The 23,017-nt window shown below is 41.2% G+C and overlaps 1 protein-coding gene across 1 annotated transcript in view; it reads left to right on the forward strand.

Annotated features, from left to right (window-relative positions):
* The first annotated feature begins 4,186 nt into the window (after positions 1–4,186).
* LOC138149913 (E3 ubiquitin-protein ligase TRIM11-like) overlaps positions 4,187–23,017 on the forward strand; it is a 30,169-nt gene continuing 11,338 nt past the window's right edge. Inside the window, exons 1-5 of the mRNA XM_069073118.1 lie at positions 4,187–5,352; positions 10,419–10,514; positions 10,765–10,995; positions 18,226–18,248; positions 18,354–18,454. Of these exons, the coding sequence (XP_068929219.1) occupies positions 4,945–5,352; positions 10,419–10,514; positions 10,765–10,995; positions 18,226–18,248; positions 18,354–18,454 (859 nt within the window). The 5' untranslated portion in view covers positions 4,187–4,944. The remainder of the gene's footprint in view (positions 5,353–10,418; positions 10,515–10,764; positions 10,996–18,225; positions 18,249–18,353; positions 18,455–23,017) is intronic.

Here is a 23,017-nt window from a genome sequence, read left to right on the forward strand (position 1 = left end):
GAATGTAATGCTTTCTCCTTCCTTCAAGACTGAAGTGTTGGGAAGTGATTAAGCCCAACATTTTGGGGAGTAAGCTGTTTGTATATGTGTTAATATACCTTTGAAGCATTTTTTAAAATGGGAATTGGAATGCAGGAGACCTGTGGCTACAGGGTGAATATCACCCAGTACCAGTGACTGGAACCAATGGCAGAGAACCAAGACACCTAATTCCATGTAGTTAGAAATCAGAAGGGAGGGGTGAAACATAACCTAAATGGCCTTGAGGCAATGAGACCAGGGTAGTCAGTGTTACCACTTAGAAAATTGCCTCTATTCAATATTAGATACCTCTTTCTCCCTTCCATATACCTAAAACAACAACCCAAAGCAAAACAAAACAAACAAAAAAACCTTGACACCATCCCCCATTCTCTTTTCCATTATACCACTTTTGATGAAGAGATGGTCTTTCTTTGTCAAAGACAAATCCTCTACATATACCCTTCACCCATCCCCTCCTCTTTTCTCCAGATTGCCCCCACAAATCATTGCCCTTTCTCTCTTCCTGTCTACCTGTTCTTGCCTTTTGCCTAAAAATAATCCAAGACTCCATTATCTTTAAAAATATCCCACTAGCTCCTCTATTCCCTCAAACTATTGTCCTATATCTATCTCTCCTCTCTTTCTCCATCTGACTTAAAATAAAAGCTGTCTGCATTTTTTGCCTCAGTGTCTTGTCTTCTCACTTTTCAGAACTTCTCAGTCTGATTTTTGGTCTCAAAACTCACATGAAAACTACTCTACTAAATTACTGATGATATTTTCCACCTTTTATCCTTCTTGAACTTTCTGCAGCATTTCACAATGGTAAATACCTTCTCCCCTGGATAATCTTTTTTTCTCTGGGATTATACTTTCTCACTTGGCAACTGCATCAATCTCCATGGGCTTAGTTCTCATCTCTATGTTGCTGCTGCTGTTTGTTCTTTGTTCTTGAAGAGGATCAGGACATCAGGGAGGTGATGCTGTGACATGCAAGTGAATTGGATTTAAGTGAGAGAGGGTTGTGCAAAGTCACCAACCTCACTTTCTCCTCTGGAGCCATCTGGGTTCAGTGGCCAGATATGGATCAGGACAACTGGAGATGGCCCAGCATGCAGTGGGGAACCTGGACCTTTTCAAGTTCAGGTCTTTAACAGGTCTCAGTTTCACTGAGCCAGTGCCCATTTAGTGATTAATGTTTAATAAAAATGAGGCAAAGAATGGCCTCTTTCAAAAGAAAATAGATCTGGGAAGGTAAGACCCTCAGGGTTTCTGGCAAAACTAGAAACAATTGTTATTTACATTCATTCTGAGCCAAATGGTGACCAAGTAGGGTTTGATCTGGGACCTGAGTGATTTGGGGTTAAAGCTGGTCTTAAAGAGAAAAAAAGAATGAAAACAAGAGAAAAAAGTTTCAGAGATTAAAATTTACTCCTCTTGGATAATATTTTTTCCTCTGGGATTATACTTTCTCACTTGGCAACTGTATCAGTCTCCACAGATTTAGTTATCTCTATGTAAATAATTCAAATATATATGTATATACACATATATACATGTATACACACATACATACATATACCTACACAGACTGTGAATTGGGAAGAGGGTGAATTTTATTTTCTAATGGCTCTCATATGAGTCTTGTCTGTTTTCCCTAACCAGTGAATAGACCTTTCCATGAAAAAGGAGGAGGAGGAAGATAATGATAAGAATGAGAATGAAACTGAGGAGGAGGAGATTGAGGAGGAGGAAAAACTCTGGAAATCAGGGAATGGTTTATTTTTATTTTTTATCCTCAGCACATATCACAGTGGTGCCTGGTATATAATAATGCCAGTTGTCTGACTAACCAGTTTCCTGACAGCTCTCCCAGAAACCTGTTTCACTGTGGAGTGTAAGACTTCAACATCCCCACAGCATCCTAGAAATCAATACTAGAAATGTATTAAATGATGACTATGTGCCTTGAAGGAAGCAGAGATGAGGAGAGAGAGCATTCCAGGCATGGGGGACAACTTTTGCCTAGGCAGAGTGGGAGAATTCATGTCTTGTATGGGGGATAGAGAGGTAGCTAGGTGACACAGTGGATAGAGTGCTGGGACTGGGGTCTAGAAGACTTGAGTTCAAATGTGACCTTTGACACATACTATCTGTTCTACCCTGGGCAAGTCACTTAACACTGTTTGCCTCAGTTTCCTCATCTGTAGAAATGAGCTGAAGAAGGAAATGGAAAACCACTTCAATATCTTTGCCAAGGGAAAAAAAAAACCCTAAATCGGGTCATGAAGAGTCAGACATGACTGAAATGACTGAACAACAAATGGGGGAAAAGAAGCAGGCCAATTTCACTGAGCCACAGAGAACAAGAGAGGGAGCAATGTGTAATAAACCTGGAAAAGTAGCTAGGGTCAAGATGGAATTGAATTTTAAATGACAATCCAAGGACTTCTAGTTTAACTTAAAGGTAATGAGGAACCACTTAAGCTTCTTGAACTTAAGAGAGGAGCAACAGGTTCAGGTCTGTGCTATAATATTATGAGACAGGTTCAGACCTGTGTTTTAATGTTATCACTTTGGTAGCTGTGCAAAAGGATGGATTGGAGCATTTGGGATGAAGGATGAGTTAAATACACATTAAGTTTGAGAAATCTGTGGGACATTCAGATGGAGCTGTCCAGGAAACAGTTGGAGATTTGAGACAAAATTTGAAGAAATGAGGGCTGGAGGACTTGGGAATCATATGCATAGAGATAAGAGCTGAGTATGTGACCAAAATTTGTCAAAGAATCCATGATAAAATTACTGCTACCAATCATCAATCAGCTACTCAGAGATAAGAGTACAGGTTTTATTGAACTCTTATCAATCATTCATCCAACCCTGAGCATCAGATTGTGAATAGAATGTGAATACATAAGCAGGATTAGTACAATGGAATTTTAGTGAGAGTAGACATTGAAGGTAAGGGTTTACAAATCAGGAAACAAACAACAGAATGGGAAGATAGTCATGTCTGTGTCAGGAAGATCTGGGAACCAGTTGGTCAAAACTGGAATTTTATTTCTCAAGCTTGATTTTTGCAACTTCAGCAGGAGACATAGCCAAAATTGTAACAGGAAGTTCAAGATAGAGTCTGAGGCAAAGCTTTTCTTAGCTCGGAGGAGGCAAAAAGCCTGAGTTAGAAATTCTCTTACTACAAATCTAATGTTAGTGAAATCACCAAGTAGAGATGATGGGGTGCTTGGGATCTATGTTTGTAAAATCAATTTGTAATACCAATTTGTAACATCAGTAATGGTGGGATGCTTGGGATCTATATTTGTAACATCAATTTGTAAAACTTTGTAACATCAGTCTGTAAAATCACACCCCCCCCCCCCCCAGTCTCAGAGCAATAACTCTGCCCAGCAACAACTATCTCAGCTTGGAACAATAAGGAGCTATTCCTATGAATCCTTCACTAAAGTATCTATAAACATTCCAGTTCAGGCAACTATTATCTCCCCTTTGTATAATGTCCAGCTGCCTCCATAAATCCTTTGGTAACCTATCTCTAGGTTGTCTCCTTGGCTGCCTCAATGAATCCTTCAGGACCCTGAATTCTTTCAAGACTGAATAGCAGGCTTTCTGGTCTTAGATAAGATCAGAGTTCCTGCTGAACCTATTGGGAGCCATCCTTCATCAATGTCATGACTTTCTCTTGAATTGGATGTAAATGAGGCAGAGTTGCACAAAGTTGTCAGCCTCACTCTCTCTTCCAGAGTTATCTAAGTCCAGTGGCAGGATAAAAGTCAAGACTACTGGTGATGACCTGGAATGCAGTGGATGATCTTGGCAACTTCCATTGCCTAACCAAGCTCTAAACTTCAGACACTTTCATGGCCTTTGGAACAAACTGTTTTCATCTACCCATTCTAACAGGAGAGGTCTTTACATACTTGGGGTAGACATCTCCCTAACTCACCAACAGTTCTGAGACTTGTTGGTTACCCTCAACAGGGTTTAGCACCCTCATTTTCAGATGAGGAAAGAGAGGCAAACAGGTTAAGTAACTGCCCCAGAGTTACAGTAGGTAAGTGTTCTAGGATGCAGGGCCTCCTGACTCCTGGCCTGCGTCCTGTCCACTGCGCCACCCAGCGGCCACAAGGGCACATTCACAATGGAGGAGGGTCACGAAAGCCCAGGTGCGCGAGATGATACAGTAGGAGGGGGTGGCTCTCAGCGATCAAGGTGGAAGAAGGCTCAAGAAAATTACTTCCATGCCTTCTAACGCCCTCGGAGAAGAAGCCAATTGTCTCATACTGCCCCAAGCAAAGGGCCTAAACTTTCATCTTGGACATTTCCCAGAATACTGTGACGACACTGGCGTCACCTGAAGAACGTTTTCCAAGGTCCCGTGATAGGAACCGGCCAATCCAAAACGAAGCGGGTTGTTCCAAAAAAAAAAAAAAAAAAAGGTCTCGATTCTTCCTGCTTCCGCCTCCTTCTCCGTTTCCTGCCGCCGCTTATACGCCGGGCGCCTTCGGCTCCCCTCCCGGAATGTTCGTGTGCCCTTCCCTTTGCTTGGGGTTGTAGCGGATACGGGGCTCGAAATCCGGTGCATTCTATCCGGTCGAAGAAGTGTTTGGCAGATCTCTCCCCGGCCCCAGGCTGTCACCACTCCAACTCCGGGACCAAGCGCGGGGGGCTTGGACCCCGTAGAGCACTCCCGAGACAGGCGGCTCGTCCACCACACTTTTGTCGGGGCTTGCTCGGCGTTCTTGCCAGGGGCGGGCGTTGGGATGTGGCGCTTCCTGCGTTCACCCAGACGCTCGCTTTAGGGAGGTTGGGGACTGGACTTTGCTTCTCCCGTGTTCCAAGCCGCCGACGGAGGACGGACGGACGGATCGACCCTCCCTTCTTCCTTTGGCAGCAGTCATGGCGGCCCCCGATCTGTCTGCGAATCTCCAGGAAGAAGCCACTTGTGCCATCTGCCTGGACTACTTCACCGATCCAGTGATGACCGACTGCGGCCACAATTTCTGCCGGGAGTGCATCAGCCGCTGCTGGGGACAGGCCGAGGGCCCGTTCCCGTGCCCGGAGTGCAGGGAGATGTCCCCGCAGAGGAACCTACGGCCCAACAGACCTCTGGCCAAGATGGCTGAGATGGCCCGGCAGCTGCACCCGCCATCGCCTGTGCCCCAGGGCTTGTGCGGGAAGCACCGGGAGCCACTGATGCTTTTCTGCGAGGAGGACCAGGCTCTCCTCTGTCTCGCGTGCGAGCGCACCCGGGACCACTGGACCCACCGGGTGTCCTCCGTCGAGGAAGCCGCAGAGGACTACAAGGTGAGGCGAAGCCTCCAGGGCTCTGGCCAGACCGGAAACTGGAGCCTGGAAAGAGGAGAGTGACTCGTAGTTAACAAAATAAATGGCAGCCAAAATAGTTGGCTCATCTGAATAGAAAGCCCGGTATCGGAAGCAGCCTAACCAGTCCGGTCTTGAAAGGGGGAAGGAACCCTGAGGCGCTACTTCACAGATTTTAAGGAAGCCCAGCTCTCTGGGTCGTAAGGCAGGGGATGAGAGAACAGCAAATAAAACTTAGTTTTGCAGCTCCTTTCCAAGAGTAACTTTGAAGAAAGTTCATCATACTGAGGCCCAGAGAGATTTGTGTTTTGTCCAGGGCCATACAGATAGTAAGTGATATGTTACTGATTCCATAGCTGGGCTAGTTTCTGGTTTGTTTTTCCGCTCCACTGTACGACTAGCCTTTTTACCTAAGCTTAGTATCTCTAACTCCCCACGAGACAAGTTCAGCTTGCATGCCTAGGATCTGGAGTTGGTAGAGGAAGATTCTTGAAGTGATGGGAGATGATCTGGTGAACTGGAGCAAGTAGAAGCTTTTAAACAGGGACCCTTGAGAAAGGCTAAAAGCGCGTTAATCTTTTAGCTCTTGGGGAGGAGCATGAGACCAGTTTATTTAATTCGGGGATACAAAAAGCTGTTGCTGTTGGTCCTGCCTCCTGTCCTTTGACAGTTTTGCGTTCTTTTGTTCGGGTTATTTGTTGTGAGGCCCTTAGGTGGCGCCCTGCATAGATAGCTGGACTTGGGGTGTGGAAGACATGACTTCAAATTAAGTTACCGGTCTTACTAGCTGTGTGACCCTGGACAAGTCACTTAACTTCTGTCAACTTAAGTTTTTTCTTAACTTTAAAATGAGAATAATCACTGGATTGTTGGGGGCTCAAGATGAGATCAAACAGGATATTATTTATGTTTATAAATGTTTAGCGCCCTGCCTGGCACATAGTAAGCAATTGATAAATGTTTATCGATTTCCTTGTTCTGCCCGATGAAAACCAAAAGTGTATGTAGCATAGTAATTGATTTTGATGTTCCAAAAAGCCTAGGTCCAATTTCTGGGCTTAATATCCCACCAGGATATTATCCTATTTTTTTGAGATTACTGGGCAACATACTTTAAGTTTAATAAGATTCTTAAGTTTGTGATAACTTATTGAGCAAATTTAGTCATTTCATTAGCAGGATATATTTATCAGCTATCACATACACAGCTGTACTAGGTGTTGCAGAAAAGAAACATAAAATAAGTATTTGACAAAGTCTCTGCCCTCAAGGAATCTCAAATCTTATTTGGAGAAATGACTTAGGTATATGAAACATTATAGTATGTACAAGTATATGATTAAGAGCTCACATAAGTGGTTTGACTAATTGAAGTAGGAGGTCAGAGAAAGGACAAGTTACTATCAGATGGGAGTGGTAAGGTAAAGCTGAATTGTAATTTAAGGAAAGAAGGATTCGGTTTGAATTGGGCCATGAAGGATGGGTAAGGATTTGAAAGCCAAGAGGACAGGAAAGTTGAAACATGAAAGAAACCAAACTTGGCCAGACCAGGTTTGACCTTGGGAAGTAGTGGAAAGTAAAGTTCATTAAGGTGAACTGAAATAGGTGGAAGATAGAAGCTATACTGGAAGGTTTGGATATTAATCCTGCAAACCATGGTGAAAATGTTTTAATATCCTTTTCCTATCATAGGCAGTCTCTAAGCTACCCTTTTTCACTCCTCATAACATCTCAACCTCCTTGGTTTTCTACTTCCCTTCTGGGGAAGGATACCAATACCTGTTAAGGCTAGTAATTAATTGTTCTACCCATATATTTGATCTCTTCTGCCTCCTCTAGAATTTTATTGGCCTTCACACCGTCCTCCCACCTCCATTGTAGATACTTTGGGTAGTTCCTTCTCTACTTCCTTCTTATCTACCTAAAAATATGTCAGGCCTTGGTAAGTCCAGAAAACCCTGAACCTTCACCTGTTGTCTCATCTTTTTTATTTCCCTTATAATGAAACTTTTTGAAAAGTGGTCTAAGTACTTCACTGCCCTCCCTGGTAATCTGGTGTTTGTTCCCCAACACTGTATTGAAGATGTGTGGGTGGGGAGGACACAAGTATTTATTTAGTTCCTTCTGTGTGCTAGGCCTTTTGCTAAGTAATTTACAAATGCCTCACCACTCTGAGGTAGGTGCTATCATTATCCCTATTTTATAGTTGAGGAAATTGAGTCAAATGAGTTAAGTGACTTGCCCAAGGTCACACAAGTTCTCTTAAAGCCTGACCTCTATGCAGAACTTAGACATTCTTTCTGAATGTAAGCTGCTTGAGAGCAGAGAATATTTTGGTTTTTTTACTTTGTTTCCCCTGCTCCTATTACAGTGGCTGGCAACCAATGAATATTTTTTGATTGGCTGATAATCTTCCCTTGACATTATAGATACACTTTCCTGGTATTCCTATCTCTCATTTTGTGACTGATCGATTGTCCCAGCCCATCATGTCATGGTTCTCTCCACAGTCTCTTTTATCTCTTTTCCCTTAGTAATCTTGTTTACTTAAAGAATCATCAGTTACCTCCCATTGCTTCCAAATGCAACCTATACAAATTTCCTACCTGGATTGTAGTTACTATCCAGATGACTCATTACCATCTCAAAGGAAATATCTCCAAACCTAAGCATTTTCATAAAAACTGCTTCTTTTGATGTTACTTTTTATCAACACTTGTTCAAAACAGATCAAATAACAATTCTGTTAGTATTTAAAGTTGGTGAAAAGTATTAACATTTTACTCTGTTTTAGGCATAAATCTACTGAAAACAGTTTTTATTCATTTAGCATTATTCAAGATCCAAACATATCTCACTTAGAGAAATATCCCAATTGACGGTGTGTCTCCCACCTCCATGTCTTCAAGCATCTTTCACCTCTAAGACAACTTGAAGCAACTTAGGAATCTTGAACAAGGAAGGAGGATATCATGATTTTTAAAAAGTTTTTTTTAGGGTCAGCATTCTAGAACAGTCAGTCACTTGCTATTTCATGAACTCTTCCTGAGAAACAGAACCACTCTTCCTTCTTTGACTGTTTTCCTTAAGGGCATTTCCATTCCCTCCTCCTGACCCCCAAGCTGGTCACTGGTGTAGTAATCAAAGGAATTTCTTTCATGTAATCAATATCCTCCTCCCTTCAGGAGGAGAGAGAGGATCCTGCTAAGATTGGCCCTAGTACTCTAAATTTCAGGGGGTGGGAAACAGTGATCTCAACTAGACAAGACATACTCTTTTTGGTTTTTGTTCTTGCCCAATATATTTTCCTAAGGGCAAAAGACTGGAAAGGATTTTTGGACTAGAGAAGTATTTGGATTTTTGAATGAAAAAGGAGGGTTTTAATATGTTTCTGCAAAATTTTTCAACCTTTGCCCCAGTCTACTTTTTAGCCTCCACTTCACACATACTGTAGTCCAGCCAAACTGATTCAGATATAAAATTTCATTTTCCGTTTATGTAATTTCATACTCCCTCCTTACTGCTGCCTCTTAAAATCCCTAGTTTTCTTCATGGCTTACTTCAGGAAACTTTTCCTGATCACCCCCCTTCTCCCCCCAACTGTTGTTGTCTACCTTTCCCTTCAAATTTCCAAATTTTGCTAATGCCATATGTACATGACATTCATAGTAGAATTATAAATTTCTTGAGAGCAGGAGGCTATTTCTCTTTTGTCTCTCTATTCTTAGCACTGTCAATTAGCATTTCTTACATGCATACTTCATATTGCTACACACTGTGCTAAGTATTGGTACTTAGTAATTACTCGATTGCATTGTGAGAGAGGAATGAAAGGGAAGACTATTTACCAAGGCCTATATTCTGTTTTTGTAATAATCTTCCTGTCATTTATTCTGTTCAGTCATATTTTGGCTACCTATTGCCTTCCAAGGGAAATTAAATTTTTCTTGATTCATCAGGCATTTATCACATGCCTTCTATATTCCAAGCACTGTTCAGACAATGTCAAGGAATATTCATTGGAGAAATAGAGAAAAGAAAGTCTAAACTCTGATGAGAAAAATGCAAAAGATATCTGCCCACAAATAGCTTATATATTGTAATAGGGGGACATACACACAGAGAAGTGGAAACCAGGGAAGAACACTTTGGTTCTGGAAGTTACAAGGATGGTATGTGGGACCATTGGGGAAGAGATTGTTATATGCCTTCCAGTAACAATGGCAGAGATGATCATGTTTCCATAACTACAAGGTCAAACTATTTTCTCTCTTCTTAGACCTTTTCTATTTCTCTTATCTATTCCCTCTTAACAAAGAGCTTTTCCCTTTACTTTAATGAGAAGACAGAAATCATCTCTTTCTCCTTCGCTCCATATCCCTCAAAAGCCTTCTTGTTCATACCCCATTCTCTGCCTCTTTGCTCCAGTCTCTAATAAAGAACTATGTCTCCTCTATACTATTGTTAACCTCTCCATTTTAAAAGAAGATTAGAGGAGATAACTGGGGAAGAGGATGTAAAGTGTAGCATGACTGGGGCTTATCTGAAATTATGGGCTAAGTGAGGATCAGGATAATGGGACAACAAGGCTGAAGTTCCAGAGATGAAAGAGTTAAGGGAAGGAGAGTAAGAAGCTCATGTTCTATGAGAGACTGTATATAGATAAACATAAACACGTTGAATACAAAATAAGTAAAAAGTAGGTAGTTAGAGTATTAACATTGGTATATCAGTGAAAAAGTACCATGTAGAAGGTACTGCTTGAGCTGTGTCTTGAAGAGAAGAATTCTTTGTGTAGAGGGAATAGATCCTGGCATGGAATAGAGAGGGTCATTGTGCATGGAACATAGAAATAAAAGTCCAGTAAACAGAGATACCAGACTAAACCTTGGGTTAAGAAATTGGACCTGAAAACTACAGGGTGATGGGCCATTTGTATAGAGATTATAGAAGAAATCATAAAACTGAATGACTTTTCCCTAAGGAATAGGGAAGGATTTGGTGTTCCTGTATTGCTGAGGGGTTAATCAGTTTCATCTCTCCTCTAGGGAAAGTTGGAGAAATCACTGGAGCACCTGAGGAAGCAAATGGGAGAAGCTCTACAGTTTCAGGTTCGGGGAGAGGAGACCTGTATTATTTGGCAGGCAAGTGACTGGAGCTGCAATGGTATATTTCCTACTACCTTGTGAGTGACTGGAGAGGAAGGGGGAATGAGAGATGATGAGAGTAGCCAGGCTGTCCAGGGAACCCCCAGGAACATGCCCTGGTGTCTGTGCCTTTGAGGCACTTGCTTAAGTAGGACAACAAAGGTAAACAAATGGGAATAAACGGGAAGAGGGAGAAATGCAGAGATGACTTAGGTCAGAATTTTCCTCTCCCCTTCTTGATCTACAGAAAATGGTGGAGATTCAGAAACAGAATGTTACTGCTGAGTTTGATAAGCTTCGACGATTCTTGGCCGAGGAGGAACAGAGGCTTCTGCAGAAGCTGGAGGAGGAAGAGAGTGAGACTCTGCCTAGACTCAGGGAAAACAAGGCTAAGCTGATTCAGCAGAGCCATTCCTTGGAAGAGCTGATTACAGAGCTAGAGGAAAGATGCCATCGTCCTGCCTTGGGCTTATTGCAGGTGAGTCTTAGTTCCTTTTAATTTTAGAGGCACAAAGGTTAGAGATGGAAGAGAGCCTGAATTAAATGGATTGTTGGTCTCCTATAGTTAGAACAGGTAGCGTTTTTTAGGTCCCTTTTTTGGACAACCTGTTCTCTTTCCCTTTCTCTTCTCTACCTATCACCAACCCTGTTTGGCTACTTATTATTTTGATTGGGAACAGTTATTCCTGTGAGAAGTGGGAGTAGGGAAAGAAAGGCTGAAGAATATGGGATCTGGGGATGGATTTCAAGTAGGTTAGCCAGAAGAGGAGACTGAGAAAAGGGAAAAGAAATTATGGTTACTGAGCCCTCTCCCAAATATATATGGTATTCTTTAGATATCTAGTTTTTTGCACATATTAAGTACTTAATAAATGTTTGTGGAATTGGATTTCTTACACAACCCAAGTTCCTTAAAAAGGGATTCCCGAATGCTAAGAAGGTAAAGATGTGCAGAGGTGGAAATCTCAATGTTATTCCAATTTTTGTGAATTCTCTTCTTCCTACCCTGGTGTCTCAACATGTAGTATGGAGGTGACTGTATAAGTCTGGTCAGTATATACTATTTAGAACTTGTCATTTGAGAATCAGCCCTAGAAGATGGGGGCATAAGAGAAATAAGGAAGTCCTTCCTATCTATCTCTACAGTGTATAGATATTAGCAAGTATTCTGAACTGGTTGTGTCAGGGCAGTCCATTATATTGGAAAATGTAAAAAGATAGTTCCTTTCTCTTCCTTTCTTGCCCTGCCTGGGGATTATTAGTTCCGAGAAGGTAATCTCATTGATATGGGAACTCCTTCCAAAGGTATAGATCACAACCCAACCATACCTTATCCCATGTTGCTCCTATCCATGTCCTTCATAAATCTTCCACAAAGGATAACTTCATGTGCTGGGGGGGGGGGGGGTGTCTCCTAGAAAGGCACCAGTGAACACAAAGGCTGGCTCTTGGCTTGCTCTCTCATTCATGCTTCATGACCAGCCCAGCTCCTTTTCTAGGAATGAACTCCTCTTCTGTGTACCTCTTCATTGATAATATTTTATTAGTGTCCTTACTCCAGCTATGTGCCTCACCATTGCCCTTCAGGTGCAACTTTAATTCTTTTGAAGCTATAGTGGTCTGTGACTGACAGCTATATAGCATCACTAGAATTTCTAAGACAGACATTTAATAATACGGATGTTTGCTTCAGAGAAATGCTTAGAGTTACTGAAAACACCTCAGCTTCCCAAAGGCAATCCAATCAATAAGTCAGGGAGTATTTATTAAATGCTTGCTCTCTGTCAGGCATTGTGTGAAGCTACAGGGATACAAAAACAAAAATGAAACAGTTCCTACTCAAGCTGTGTGTGTGTGTGTGTGTGTGTGTTGAACAAAATAAATACAAGGTACTTCATGGGGGGTTTTGTCCTGTGCTTTTCTTCTTTATACTTTTTCACTTTATGATCTCATTAACTCTTATGGATTTACTTCTCTATGCTAATGATTCTCAAATCTACCTATCCTGACTCAGTCTCTCTGCTGACTTACAATTTTGCATCTCTACCTGCCTTTCAGACATCACAAATTGAACATCCAGTAGACATTGTAAACTCAACATGTCGAGTAGAATCCATTTTCCCCTATACTCTGCCCCTCCACCTTCTCTGACTTTCCGTATTACTGTAGGAGGGCAAAACCACCCTCCTAATTCCTTAGGCTTGAAACCTAAGCATCATCCTGACTCTTTACTTCTTTCCCTCCTTATATCCAATCAGTTGCTAAGGCCTATAAATTTCAGTTTTGCAATATCTCTCCAATAAACCCCTTTCTTTTCTCTGACACTGTTATCACTCTGTTGCAGACCCTCATGACCTCATACCTGGACAGTTGAAATGACCTAATTATGGGTCTGCCTATCTCCATTCCAAGCTATCTTCCATTCAGCCCCTAACCTGATTTTCCTAAAATCTGACCATGTTATCCTTCCTCTCTCCTACTCAATAAGCTCCAGTGACTTCCTGTTGCTTCTAAGATCAAATATAAAATCCTCTGGCTTTTTAAGCCCTTCATAGCCTAACCCCTTTATACCTTTCCAGTCTTCTTACCACCTAGATTCAGTGACAGTGGCCTCCTTGATGTTCTACCAGCAAGACACTCCATCTCTCTGCTTTAGAATTTTCTCTGGCTCTACCCCATGCCAGGAATGCTTTCCCTTCCCATCTCCACCCACCGGCTTCCCTGACTTCCTTCCTCTAAGATCCAACTAAAATCTCATCTCCTATAGGAAACCTTTCTCAATCCCTCTTAGTGCCTCCCCTCTCTTAATTATTTCCTGTTTATCTTGCATATAACTTGTTTATATGTATTTGTTTTAATATATTTGCTTATTGTCTCCTCCATTAGATTGTGAGCTCCTTGAGGGCAGGGACTGTCTTTTACCTCTTTTTGTATCCCCAGTGATTAGCACAGTACCTGGAACATAATGGGTGCTTAAAATATGTTTAACTGACTGGAGGGGAGAAGAAATCATACTAGCAGCTCCGTGATTAGCAGGGTGCGATTTATAAAGGTTTCACATAGAAGCTTGAAACCTAAGGTGCTTGATCTGCATTTTGAAAGAATTTTAAGAATTGGAAGTGAAGGAGGGAGATTATTCTAGGCATAGTAGTCTGAATGTTATATATGAGGCACATCAAGAAAACCTATTTGGATATTTTAAAAAAAGAGAGTCGGAGGCAGAGCCAAGAAGGCATCGTAGAAGCAGGAAAACTCTGTGAGCTCCCCCCATAACCACCTCAAATACCTATAAAATATGACTCTAAACAAACTTTAGAGCTACAGAATGCACAGAGTGACAAAGAAACAAATCTCCCGCTGAAGGCAGCCAGACAGGCCTACAGGAAGGGTCCATTGCAGCATGCTGGGAGCCGAGCCCAGGCTCACATAAGCCCAAAGTTTTAGCCTCAGGGTGCCCCGACCAGCAGCAGTGGTGGTTTGCAGGATTATCAACCCATAAATGCCAAAGACAAAGTAAAAAGTCAGTGTGGAACTCTGTTGGAACTGGGGGGGGGGGGGGGGACAGAGCACTGTCTGGCCTCTGCCTCCTGGGATGAGAAGGCAAGAGGTGGCGGAGGGGTAGCAGCCCTGCAGCCGCCACCACATGGCTGCTTCAGAGCTTCTGGCCTGCAGATCATAGGAGGACCAAGTGACCATTCAGAGGGTAATCACTCTTGCTTTAACCAATCTTTGACCAATCTGCCAGAGCTTGTGGGGGCTATAGAGAGGGCACCCAACTAATAGCATCAGCAACTGCGAAAACCCCAGCAATTTGGGACAAAGCTCTCCTCGCTGGAAGCAGAATTCTGCTGAGGCAAAAAGCTCAAAAGTCAAGTAATTGAGTGGCAACATGAGCAAGCAAATCAAGCACAGACATCAAACCTTAGATTCCTTTTTTGGGGACAAAAAGGATCAAAGCATGGAACAGGAGGAAGACAATGAAGTCAGAACTCCTGCACCAAAAGCTTCCAAGAAAAATATGAATTGATTACAGGCCATGGAGGACCTAAAGAAGGATTTTGAAAATCAAGTAAGAGAAGTGGAGGAAAAATTGGGAAGAGGAAGGAGAATGAGGCAGGAAAATCATAAAAAGCAAGTCATAAGAAAGTCATTTCAAAAGAAAATAATACCTTAAAAAACACCTACTTTGACCCTGTCCCTTTTCAAGTGTGTGTTTCTAACTACCTTCGCCCTCCCTTCTATCATCCCCCCTCTTATCCCCTTCCCCCTACTTTTCTTGTAGGGTAACATACCCAGTTATATTATTCCTTCCTTAAGCCAAATTCCATGAGAGTAAGGTGGACCCATTCCCTTTTGCCTTCCTGTTCTTCCCCTCCATTGTAACAGTTTTTCCTTGCCTCTTTTATATGAGATAATTGACCCTATTCTGTCTCTCCCTATCTCCTCTCATTATATTCCTCTCTCACCTCTTAATTTTATTTTTTAAATATCATCCCTTCCTATTCAATTGATCTTGTGCCCCCTGTCTATGTATACATGTACATACATATACACACACTCACATATATATTCATATGCACATATACCCTTAAAAAATAGACTAACTCAAATGGCAAAAGAGGCTCAAAAAACCAATGAGGGGAAGAATGCCTTAAAAAGGCGAATTAGCCACATGGAAAAATAGTTACAAAAGCTCACTGAAGAGAATCATTCCTTCAGAGTTAGATTGGAGTAAATGGAAACTAATAACTTTATGAGAAATCAAGATACTATTAAACAGATCCAAACATATGAAAAAATAGAAGGCAGTGTGAAATATCTCATTGGAAAAAACACTGACCTGGAAAATAGATCCAGGAGAGAGAATTTAAAAATTATTGGACTACCTGAAAGCCATAATCAAAAACAGAACCTCGAAATCATCCTTCAAGAAATTCTCAAGGAAAATTGCCCTGATATTTTAGAACCAGGGGGCAAAATAGAAATTGAAAGAATTCACCAATTACCTCCTGAAAAAGATCCCACTCCTAGGAATATTATAGCCAGGTTCCTGAGTTCCCAGATCAAGGAGAAAATATTACAAGCAGCCAGGAAGAAACAATTTGAATATTGTGGAAACACAATCAGGATAACACAAGATCTAGCTACTTCTACATTAAGGGATAGAAGGGCTTGGAATATGATATTCCAGAGGTCAAAGGAGCTAGGATTTAAACCAAGAATCACCTACCCAGCAGAACTGAGTATAATGTTTCAGGAGAAAACAAGGTTATTCAATGAAATAGAGGACTTTCATGCATTCTTGATGAAAACACCAGAGTTGAATAGAAAATTTGACATTCAAATACAAGAAGCAAGAGAAGCATGAGAAGGTAAACAGGGAAAAGAAATCATAAGGAACTTATCAAAATTGAACTATTTACATTCCTACATGAAAAATGATAATTGTAACTTATGAAACATCTCAGTATGAGGATAGTTGAAGGGAATATAAATGTGTGTATGTATATATATGTACGTGTATATATATATACATATATATGTCTATATAGGAGGGTATATGTGCATATGAATACATATGTGAGTGTGTATATGTATGTACATGTATACATAGAGGGCACAGAATCAATTGAATAGGAAGGGCTGATACTTTAAAAATAATGAGAGGAGATAGGGAGAGACAGAATAGGGTCAGTTATCTCAAGAGGCAAGGAAAACTGTTACAGTGGAGGGGAAGAACAGGAAGGCAAAAGGGAATGGGTACTCTCATTGAATTTGAATTAAGGAGGGAATAATATACACAGTAAATTGGGTATGTTACCCTACAGGAAAGTAGCGGGAAAGGGGATAAGAGGGGGGATGATAGAATGGAGGGGAGATTGGGGAGGGGGGAGGGTAGTTAGAAGCACACACTTGAAAAGAGACAAGGTCAAAGTAGAAAATAAAACAAGCGCGGGGTGGGATAGAATGGAGAAAAATATAGTCAGTCTTTCACAATATTTCCACTATGGAAATGTTTTGTGTAACTAAGTAGCTATATGTGTACAACTTATATTGAATTGCTTATCTTCCCATTAAGGGTGGTGACAAGGGAAGAAGGGAAAGAATTTGGAATTCAAAGTTTTAAAGTCAAATGTTTAAAAAATTATTATTATTATTGCTTACATGCAACTGGGAAATAAGAGATATAGGCACTGGCATATGTACATCCATGTTGCCCTACTGGAAAGTGGGAGAGGTTGGGGGAGGATATAGGAGAGAACAGATTGGGGGAGGGGATATTCAGTGGGATCGCTGTTTTGGGGTGGTGGGTAGGGGAAAAACCAGGGAGAAAATTTGTAACTCAATCTTGTGGAAATGAATGTCGTAAACAAAATAAACATAAATTTAGAAAATTAAAAAAAAAAGACTACTTGGCTAGAGTGAGGAAGGAGAGTAGTGTGTAATAATGCTGAAAAGGTAGGTTGGAACCAGGTTTTGAAGGTCTTTAAATGGCTAATGAGTTCATATTTGATCCTTGAGGCAATAAGGAGCTCCTAGAGTATTTTTGTGTAGGGGAGGGACATGACCTACTCTTTAGAGTGAAATCAGTATGTCAGCTTTTTAGAGAATGGAATAGAGAGGGGAGAAAGGAGCCACATTTGATTCAAAGATATCAGTTACAAGGCTCATGGAATATTCCAGGTGAGATGTGATAGGGGGCCAAAACAGGGTTCTGGCCAAGTGAGTAGAGAGAAGGTGACAGATAAGGGAAAGGTAAAGGTGGAAGACAGTGACAAGATTGGGCAACTGATTGGGTGTGTAGAGTTGAGGGAGAGAGAAGAGTTGAAGTTAATGCCAAGGTTGAAAATTTGAGTGATTGGGAAAAATAGTGACCTTGATAGAAATAGAGAAGTTTGGTAGAAGGAAGAGCTACAAAGTAGTCCTTTTCAGATATTTAGTTTGAGATGTCTCTGGGAGATTCCATTTACAGTATCTGACCGGTTATACTTAAAATTCTAGGGCTAGATCTGGAAATCACCTTCATAAAGATAACAGTTAAATCCATGGGTGTTAATGAGGTCAAGTGAGAATGTATCTAGAGAGAAGAAAAGAGGGCCTAGTATAGAAACATAGCACACACCCACAGTGAGGAGGTGTGATGATCTAGCAAACTGAGAAGGAATAGACTGGTAGGAGGAGAACCAGTAGAGAGCAGTGTCATAAGACCCCAGAAGGGAGAGAGTAACCAGGAGGGGATGGACAATCTACATTTTAAATGCTTTAGAAAGGACTAGAAATAAGATCATCAGATTTGACAGCTAAGAAATTATTGGTAACTTTGGACAGAACAGTTTCAGTTGGGTGATAAAGTCAGAAATCACATTGCAGAAAGTTGAGGAGTGTCTTAGAGAGGAATATTAGAGACATTTCTCTCCTGCCTGCTCTTCTACTCAAGTTCAGTTCTGGGTCCGTTAAACTCATAAAAGTGGAGGTGGGTGGGGAGATGGAAAGGCACTTGTGGAGATAGTGTCTTAAAAGTCCAGTCCACCAAGGTGAAAAACAAATTCACCCCAAATAATTAGAGGAATTAAAAAAAATTAGCTTTTGCATTTTTGCTGTTCTTATATCTCTAAGGAATTAGATTATGAACAAAGGCAATTAGCCTCTGATAGAATAGTGGGAATTCTTCTCCCTACTTACTGCTGACTTTCTTTTCTTTCCATAGGATGTCAGAGAAGTACTTCATAGGTATGTGGTATCTTTTGCTTCTGTTAGAAGGGTGGGTGGGTGGGCAGGCGGGAGAGTGGGAGAATGCTCATTGGCTGAGCCAGGTGGGACCTGTGCTCACCCTAGGAGTCAGGATGTGAAGTTGCAACTGCCAGAGGTCGTTTCCATGGAGCTGAGGACTGTATGCAGGGTTCCTGGGCTGGTAGAGATGCTGAGGAGATTCAGAGGTAAGTGGGACACTGAATTGACTAGATGTTTTTAGCTAAGCTATTTGTACCTGTAAACATACATATTTCCTTGAACCTAACAGAAGTATGTGGAAAGAAGAGACTGATTTCAATTAGGCTCAAGCTTATTGCCTGATTTCTTTCTGGTCTGTTTGTCCTCGTACTTGTACTGAGGCTGTGGAGAACATCCTCTGGGCATGAGCACAAATTCATCTGCCGGGCTACCAGTGAAAAAGTGCAGGCGGCTGACTCACCCTTTCAGTTTGTACATCTTTAATTCAGCAGATACTTTTTAAGCCCCTGCTTTGTGAGTATTGTGCTAGGTACTGGGGTGGGCAAAATACAAAGAAGCATATGACAGCATATAACCCTTCCTATGGAGTTTAGAGTTTAGGAGTGGAGAGAAGACCTGCACTCACTGGAATTTAAGGCTTTCACAAGAAAGTCTAGTGAATATTAGGGCAAGGGTGGGAGAGATCATTTGTTTCTTGTTTTTCCATAAGCCTGGAAATTTGCTCATATCCATGTGCTGATTTTCTGCCCATCTTTTAAAGCTGAACTCTCCAATGCCATTATTCTATAGAAGGCTTTCCTGATCTTTCAAGTCAGTGATGACCTTTCTACATTCAGAGTTCACAAAGTACTTGTGTTGCACCTTTCTAATACACTGGTATGTTATTTTTGTATTATTATTGTATTGTCATTATATATAATTATATTCTTTTGTAAGTTTAATAAGGGCAGGAACTATGTCTTAGCTAAACTTTACATATCAGTACCTAGCACAATAATAGGTATACAGTAGTACATTCTTAACTAATTTTGTCTTAATAGGGGCAAACATATTTAATCTTTATTCCACAGTGCCATTTCTGGTTAGAGAGAATGGAAGGGAATGCTTTGGAGAAGAATTGACTTTCATTCTGAGCCTTGAGAGTTGAGCTGACGAGGAAGGCAATTTCAGGTGGAGACAGTAAGTGTGCACAGAGTTACGACACTTCAGGGCATATTTTGGATACAAATATCACATGAAAGAGAGATCATGAAACATGATATAACATGAAAGAAGATCAGTCAGTCAATGAACAGTTATTATAAGCAATTTCTACATGCTAGGCACAGTGTTAGCATTGGAAGACAAACACAAAGAGACCACCCCTACCCTCAAGAAGTTTACATTCTAATAAAAGACAACATAGATGGAGTTGTGACCATGGAATTTTATTCAGGACAGATATAGGATGGTGGGTTGATATATATATGAACAATCAATCATGCCCTTTCTAGAAATTCTGTAGATTTGATTACTCTGTTGTTTGTTCTCAGAACATGAATAAAAAAGGGGATTATGCACCCTGTAGCAGGTGGATGATGGAATATGGCCTAGATGAACAGATATATAAGATGTGAAGGTGGAGCATTGTCTGAATTCTTGGGTCATCTAGATATAATCAGCCAAGTACCACTTAGTTTAAACTCACTCAGAACAAAAGTTTGTACTTTTAGTTGGTAGTAATGAGGTTTTTGGACAAGGTAGTGACTTGATTGTGAGCTATACTTTAGGAAGGTTAATCTAGCAGTAATTTGTAGGGTGATTGCTTATAGGAAGAAAGACCATTGTAAGGTTAGTTGTTGTTAAGTTGTGGCTTTTTATCTTGAACCCTAAGGTGAGCAGAAGACCCAAACTAACTAGTGATGGCAACGGTAGAAAGAATGTGACTTAGTCACTGGATATGGGAGAGAAGGGACAAGGAGTAGGTTTAGGGGAAAGATTATAAGGTCAGTTTTGGATGTGTTGAATTTGATTTGTTGATACAGGTGGAAATGTTCAGGAGAGAGATTGGTGGTCATCAATATAGATGTGATGTTTGGGGGTGGAGTAGAAACAGGAGCCCTCCAGCTCCCCACCTCCAATTCATGTAAAAGGGGACTCTGAACAAACTTTGGAGCTACAGAACCCACAAAATGACACAGAGAAGCTAAGCTCCAGCTGAGGACAGCCCGGCAGGAATCAGCCAGTGCAGCACTCCGAGAGCCGACCTCAGCCCCGCACAAGCCAGAGGTTTTAGCCCCAGGGCAGGCCTGACCAAGCTCCGGCTGGAGGGGCTCCAGATCACCAGCAGCTGTGGCAGTCCAGAATTATCAACACATAGTTACTAAGGACAAAGTGAGAGGTCAGTGCAGTGTGGACTTTGGGACCCAGTAAGTGGGAGTGCATCGGCTTTTGCCCCTGGCGTGAGAAGCCACTGAAGGTTGTGGCACAGCCACATGGCAGCTTCAGCTCCTGGCCTGCAGAGTGTAGGGGGAACAAGCTACCAGTCTGAGGGGTAATCGTTCTTGCTTTAACCTACTTGGAACAGGATTGTGGTCTAGGGTGGAGGTTCTGGGGTGTGTGACCAGCTTGCTAGAGCGTGTGGAGGCTTCAGAGAGGCACCCAACTAATACTTCCAGCAGCTAAGAAAACCCCATCATTTGGAACGAAGCTCCCCTGTCTGGTGGCAGAGTCCTACTGTGGCAAAAAGCTCAGGGATCAAGTGACTGAGTGGCGACATGAGCAGGCCAAAGAAGCAAAATAAACAGAATACCCCAACTTTACACTCCTGTTTTGGGGACAAAAAGGATCAAAACATGGAACAGGAGGAAGACAGTGAAGTCAGAACTCCTGCACTAAAAGCTTCAAAGGAAAATACAAGCTGGTTATAGGCCATAGAGGACCTTAAGAAGCAGATAAGAGAAGTGGAGAAAAAATTAGGAAGAGAAATGAGAATGATGCAATAAAATTATGAAATGAGAGACAACATCCTGACTGAGGAAAATAGCACCTTAAAAAATAGACTAATTCAAATGGCAAAAGAGGCTCAAAAAGCCAATGAGGAGAAGAATGCCTTAAAAAGTCGAATTTGCCAGATGGAAAAAGAATCTCAAAAGCTCAATGAGGAGAATCATTCCTTCAGAATTAGATTTGAGCAAATGGAAGCTAGTGACTTCATAAGAAATCAAGATGCTGTTAAACAGATCCAAACAAATGAAAGAAAAGAAGGCAATGTGAAATCTCTCATTGGAAAAAACACTGACCTGGAAAATAGATCCAGGAGAGATAATTTAGAAATTATTGGACTACCTAAAAGCCATGATCAAAGAAAGAACCTAGAAATCATCCTCCAAGAAATTCTCAAGGAAAACTGCCCTAATGTTTTTAGAACCAGAGGGCAAAATAGAGGTTGAAAGAATCCACCAATCACCTCCTGAAAAAGATCCCAAAAAGAAAACTCCTAGCAATATTATAGCCAGGTTCCAGAATTCCCATATCAAGGAGAGAATATTACAAGCAGCCAGGAAGAAACATTTGAATATTGTGGAAACACAATCAGGATAACCATGATCTGGAAGCTTCTACACTGAGGGATCAAAGGGCTTGGAATATGATATTCCGGAGGTCAAAGGAGCTGGGATTAAAACCAAGAATCACCTACCCAGCAAAAGTGAGTATCATGTTTCAGGGGAAAATATGGTCATTCAGTGGAACAGAGGACTTTCAAGCATTCTTGATGAAAAAACCATAATTGAATAGAAAATTTGACATTCAGATACAAGAAGCAAGAGACACATGAGAAGGTAAACAGGGAAAAGAAATCATAAGGAACTTATCAAAGTTGAACTATTAAAATTCCTACATGGAAAAGCGATAATTGTAACTGATAAAACTTTTCTCAGTGTGAAAATAGTTGAAGGGAATAGAAACATATATATATATATATATATATATATATATATATATATATGTCTATATCGGAGGGCATACAGGCATATGAATACATATGTGAATGTGTGTATATATGTTTACAGGTATACATAGATAGAGGGCACAGGACCAATTTAATAGGAAGGGATGATACTTAAAAGGTGAAATTAAGAGGTGAGAGAGTAATATAATGAAAGGAGATGGGGAGAGACAGAATGGCGTAAACTATCTCATATAGGAAAGGCAAGGAAAAATGGTTACAATGGAGGGGAAGAATAGGAAGGCAAAAGGGAATGGGTCAACTTTATTTTCATTGAATTTGGCTATGGGAGGGAACGACATACACACTAAATAGGGTATCTCACCCTACAGGAGAGTAGGGAGGAAGGGGATGAGAGGGGGGATGATGGAAGGGAGGGCAGGCTGGGGGGCAAGGGAAGTTGGAAGCATCCACTTTTGAAAAGGGACAGGATCTAAGTAGAGAACAGAACAAGTGGGAGGTGGGATAGGAGGGAAGGAAATATAGTCAGTCTTTTACAATATCACTACTATTGTAATGTTTTGCATTAGCTACACATGTACAACCTATACTGAATTGCTTATCTTCCCAGTAAGGGTGGGTGACAAGGGAGGAAGGGAATGAATCTGGAATTCAAAGTTTTAAAATCAAATGTTTAAAAATATATTTATATATACTATAATTAATACTATTTTACATGTAACTGAGAAACAAGATATACAAGCACTTTGGCATAAAGATCCACCATGCCCTACTGGAAAAGTTGAAGGGGGTATGGGAGAAGATATGGAAGAGAACAGAT

This window comes from Petaurus breviceps, unplaced genomic scaffold, assembly GCF_028583685.1.
Source record: "Petaurus breviceps papuanus isolate PSGF00001 unplaced genomic scaffold, PetGlider_PUasm1.0 90865, whole genome shotgun sequence".
Lineage (NCBI taxonomy): Eukaryota > Metazoa > Chordata > Mammalia > Diprotodontia > Petauridae > Petaurus > Petaurus breviceps.